The sequence below is a fragment of the Nanorana parkeri genome, unplaced genomic scaffold (assembly GCF_000935625.1).
Source record: "Nanorana parkeri isolate BGI_ZX_2015 unplaced genomic scaffold, ASM93562v1 scaffold387, whole genome shotgun sequence".
Lineage (NCBI taxonomy): Eukaryota > Metazoa > Chordata > Amphibia > Anura > Dicroglossidae > Nanorana > Nanorana parkeri.
Window position 1 is genome coordinate 375,927 of NW_017306655.1, and position 5,612 is coordinate 381,538.

Consider the following 5,612-nt stretch of genomic DNA (forward strand, 5'->3'; position numbering starts at 1 on the left):
ATCATTTAACCCATTCATGTTAGCAGAGGATCATAGTAAATGTATTGTTGCAGGCACTCTATATGTACATGAACTATATACTACATATAGAGTGCACTGAACAATAGATTTACAATTATCCTCTGCTAATATGAATGGGTTAAATGATCCGTAGTACATGATATGTAGCCCTGTACCCCATTTTCCACTTACAGAGCTAGGTTATTGTTTTTCTTTTAAATAAATATTCATGTAATTTTATTGGTATCTATCTTCATTTTGTACATTTACCAGTAGCTGCCTCATTTCCCACCCTCGGCTTATACTCGAGTCAATACTTTTTCACAGTTTTTTGTGGTAAAATTAGGTACCTCGGCTTATATTCGGGACGGCTTATACTCGAGTATATACGGTATTTATATTATTGTCACCTCTGATAAAGCCATGTACCCCCCTTTTCCACTTACAGAGCTAGGTTATTTTTCTTTTAAATAAATATTAATGTAATTTTATTGGTATCTATCTACCAGTAGCTGCCTCATTTCCCTCGGCTTATATTCGGGTCAATACTTTTTCTCAGTTTTTTTTGGTAAAATTAGGTACCTCGGCTTATATTCGGGACGGCTTATACTCGAGTATATACGGTATGTTATTAGCATTGAAATTGAACACATTTTGTGGTTGATTAACACGTGCATGATTACATATGCAATTGTGAAGAGATAGATTATATTAACACAGTGCACATTTTATACACATATTTAGTTGGGTGACACACCTATAGCACAGCAGCTTGACAAGATCAATATATTTATTTGACTTATAGCGCCAAGTTATATTCCATTGATAAGGAATTATATAAACATAATTTACATTTTCCAAATACCTTTATTACCATTATAAATATACAGTATATGTATAAGAACATAGAAGCCATGAGGACCTTCCCATGATCATTTATCATTTTGCATTCCTCAGTTATATTAAAACATACCTTGATATCAACACTAGGAACTTCAAATATAATGTTCTTGGACGCCAATTTGAGTTTCTTGCTCTCCAGATCTGTAGCTAGAGCAGTGACTCTAAAATTATTCCCAGACCGTACATATCTCTCATAATGAAAAGGGTGAAGCTGGAAACCTTTCTCGAAATCTAAAAAAAAGGAAAATGGATAATATTAAATATTATAACTATTCTTTAGCCTGAAAGTGGTTTATGGTGCCACATCTACCATTTAATGTAATCCTTTACTTAAAAAAAAAAAAAAACCCTGCATGCTGGAAACTGTTCCCAAAAAACAAGCCCTCTAGAGGGCAAATGACTAGTCACCAGCATTGCCTGTAGTCTCCCTGCAGCTGATCTTTTTCCATTTTTTATTTACCATGCCTTGTTCTGCACCATGTCTCTCTATGGATGTGTCCTTCTTGGTAGAGGCAAGTCTCTGCTTCCTCATATCAGAGCCTCCAACAAGGAGAACAATGAGCAGCACAGTAGTGACATCACCACATCTCACTCCAAATATGCTGAGACTAGCAGTGCCTTAGATCTCACACTGCAGATATACAGCTTATGAGGCTGTAGGCACAGGAGTACCTAGGTACCCGCACATACGAGGAAGTGGTCTGCTATTTTTCTGGGAAGACTTCCTAGAAAAAAAGTAAAATGTTTAAGGAACAGCTTAGTCACAATTAACACTATTAGATGTTTCCTATATCATAGCAAACCTTAAGTTTGTGTCAACATCAATGGACAGAGCAGTGGTTAGACTGGACATGAGAGCTGCTGAAGTTCAACAAAAAGTTGGAATTTGAATATGTGTAAAAACACATTTTCTCGTTTATGTCTAGGGTACCTGTGTACTTACCTGATCCCTGATCCCCCCACAGTCTGTACTCTCATCTCTCCCACACTTTGGCTTGTGTAATGGCCCCCGGCTATGGGCCCTGTATTGTACATGAAGACGTCAGAGAGCCTCCTACCACTGGAGCATGTGGGGGGAAGAGGGAGGCCGCGGGTGCCAGTCTTGGAGCATGCAGGGATCACGTAAGTAAAAGTCCTTTACATGGGTATCCTATACATAAATGGGCCCTTAACCCTTGCAGGGCAGGGGCAGCCCCACGGCAAGGACGTTTTTCTTTTCCTGGAGATGGGCATTAAATAGACCACAGAGCAGACTATGAAGGTACCGCTATGAATAGATGCTTAGGCAAGGGTAAGGTTCACCTTAAACTGTTGGAAATACAGCAGCCTATGCTGATATGTGCTGATTCTATTACTCAGTTGTAATATGTCCTTTTGAGCTGTAGATGGCTCTGTAGTGCAATGTTAGTTTTCTATATACATGCTTATCCATGATACACAGGAAGTTCTCTCTGTATGCTGTAAATACTGTATTCTGATTTAAAATTCTCCTAAACAAGTAAAACTTCATTCAGCATCAGTGGCGTAACCAGAGTTCTGGGCGCCCGGGGCAGAATTCTTTTTGCCCACCCCCCATTATATAAACAACCACTGGAACTGTACCCTGCACCTCCCCTCCACACACACATGTTTTTATTTTAATTTTTCAAATTTTAATATTTAATTTTTTTTGAAACTTTTTCATTTTTTTAAATCAATTTTTATTTATTAATTAATTTTTTATTAAATATTTTTATTTTTTACTTTACTTTTAGGGGCTTCGGGGAAATATTGGGGGTCTAAACAGACCCCTGATATTTCCCTTTAAAAATAGAAAAAGAGATTGAGGACACAGAGTCCTCAATCTCTTTTTCTGTGTCCCCTGTTATCAATGAACAGGAATCCTTTATGAGTGTTCCTGTTCATTGATAACATGGTATGTTTACTATAACTACAATTATGAATGAACAGGAGGAGATGTAGATCACTCCCATTCATTCATAATTGAGGATATAGTATACATACCAGGTCCTCAATTATGTACAAACACTCAGCGATCACTGATCACTGAGTGCTTGTACCCGTTCTCCTCTCTGACACACACTGTCATAGGAGGCTGCAAGAGGAGAGCCCAGCCTCCTGTGACAGCGCTGGCTGTCTCGGCCCCACACCGCTCTGCTGCACTGTGATAGGCGGCCGAGCGGTGTGGGAGGAAAGACACCGGCCGCTCACAGCGCTCGTCCCGCAGCGCTCGGCCGGCTGTCATTTTCTCTCTGATTCCTTTCATCCCCGCTGGGCACTGCTCTGTGTCCCAGCGGGGATGAAAGGAATCACGGCCGCGCCGACAAAACGGCAGGAAAATGTCACTTTCGGCATTTAGCCGAAAGTGCCATTTTCGGCCGGCGCCCCCCCCTTCACTTTTCGTCCGGGGCCCGCGCCCCTGCTGCACCCCCGGTTGTTACGCCACTGTTCAGCATTCCTCAAGGTCTCAGTGCTTCATCTAAACACATAACCAACATAAACTGTACAGATTATGTTGTTAGATGCAGTCGACGCATTACCTGCATTTAATAAGTTAAGACTATAATAAGTTGGGATACCTTTTGATGTATTCTTCTTCTGATGTCAACTACTAGTCACGCTGGGCAATGCAATAAGCTGTTCACAGATTCTGTTTTTGATTCATGTGCTCCCCCTGCTGTCCATTAAAACTTCTTCAGTCCAGTGACATAGCACAGGCAAATTCTACAAACACAGCAAGCGTGCAAACCACTTACCCACAATGCTGCCCTAGCAACAGGGTAAGGAGTATGTTTGATCCAATAATTACACTTTATTCTTCACTTTGGTATATATTCTATTTTGTAATATTATACTCTAGACCCCTGCTCCCTATACATCGGTTACTGTGCAACCCTCAGGGCCCCTGCAGACGGTGGTCTGTTTTAGTGCCCACCCATGACAGTGAAGGAAAACTATTTTTCAGACTGGCTTCTAGCAGTTAATGATTTGATTTATTTATTTTACACTCTTACTTTTTTTCTATGCTGTTCAAACCTTTTTCTCTTTTTAGGGCTAATTCACACCAAGCGCAGAGCAGATGAAGAGCAGAGCAGTTTAGGAATGCATCAAAAACCCATGTATTCCAATGGTATTTTGGGCTCTAGTTCACACCATAGGGTTCAGTTCCAGTGCATGTGGAAAACCTGCTGCATGCCCTATTCTTTTCTGCTTTGGAAAGCACCAAAAAACATGTAAACACATAATAAACACATGCAAACACTCTAGAACGCACTGGATCACACCTGAAAGACCATTTTAAGCATTAAAAAAGGCACCGGATTGCATCAAAAACGCGGCAAAACGCACTGCACTGCATATGCTGAAATGCATCCAAATTTGCTCCAGATCTGGTGTGAACAAACCCTAAATGTTTTGTTTTTCCCTCTGATCTTTGAGAATTTTTTAGGGAGGGCTGTTAAGTGGACAAATGTGTAAGAGCATTGATCTCCAGCAGTCTCATGTAACATTTCTCCAGATCATGACTGTCTCCTGAAGCATGTCCCCAATCCCCAACAACTTCTATAGCATGTTCACAGCCTCTGACCATCTCTCGTTGCATGTCTGCAGTCCCTGACAACTTTCTGTAGCAATATATTCATTGAATATTTGGTACTGATGTCAGGGGCTGCACTTGAAGCCTCCTTTATCACACAAGTTGACCATCACTGCTCTAGTCTAGCCTTTCTCAACCAGTCTGCCGTGGCACCATGGGGCGCCTCTGCCTTCCCCCAGGGTGCCTCAAAATTTTCACACAGTGTCATGGCTTTCTGTTGTGAAGGGGCTCTGGTGTGAAGGGGGAACTCTGATGTGAAATGGGGGGGCTTGTAAAGGAGGCTCTGTGATGTTAAGGGGGGACTTTCATGTGAAAGAAGGACTTCTGATGTGAAGAACGGGGCTCCTAATGTAAAGGAGACCCCTGATGTTAATTGGGGCTCTGATATGAAAAGAGAGATTCTAATGTAAATGGGGGGGGGGGGGTTGTAATTTTAACAGGGGCCCATAGTGTGAGAGGTAGACATGTGCGTTTCGTTTTGATCCTAATCGAAATTCGGACGGAATTTCGGAAATTCTGCGATTCGCATGTATCCGAACTCAGAATTACAGGTATAACGAATGCAAAATCTGAAACTAAACTAAACTAAACAAATGTTTTGCTGGTGCACATGTCTAGTGAGAGGAGTGCTGTGGTGTGAAAGAAGGGGGCTCCTGATGTAAAGGTGGCTCTGGTGTGAGGAAAGGGGGGCACTGATGTTAAGTGAGCCTCCTGATCTGAAGTGGGAACACCATTTTTTGTGTTTTTTCATGTGGTCCCGCCATAACAGACACCTACCTGGGATAAGGCTCTGCTATGGATTTTGGAGGGGCCACACATTTCTTTGTACATGTACATGTTTTACATTTTAGACTGGGGTTCCTTGAGATTTTACATACTTGTAAAGGGTGCCGTGACTGAAGTAAAGGTTCTCTTTTAGGGCTGTGGAAATTAAAGATTAATTTCTCGTTTAATCGTTAAACTTTTTGATCGATTAAAATAATTTTGATCACTAATGAAAACACTCACCTCTCCGCCGGCGATCCAGGGACGTCACGGACATCGACGTCACCGGACTCCTCCCCCCTTCCCCAAGTGGCTCCGTCGGCTAACGAAGGGAAGGGGGGAGGAGTCC

The 5,612-nt window shown here is 41.8% G+C and overlaps 1 protein-coding gene across 3 annotated transcripts in view; it reads right to left on the reverse strand.

The window, feature by feature from the left end:
• Positions 1-5,612, reverse strand: part of LOC108789320 (protein-glutamine gamma-glutamyltransferase 5-like) — a 54,006-nt gene that overhangs the window by 17,411 nt on the left and 30,983 nt on the right. For all 3 annotated transcript variants that reach the window (XM_018559294.1, XM_018559291.1, XM_018559293.1), the window contains one exon: positions 974-1,134. In XM_018559294.1, coding sequence (XP_018414796.1) covers positions 974-1,134 — 161 coding nt within the window. The remainder of the gene's footprint in view (positions 1-973; positions 1,135-5,612) is intronic.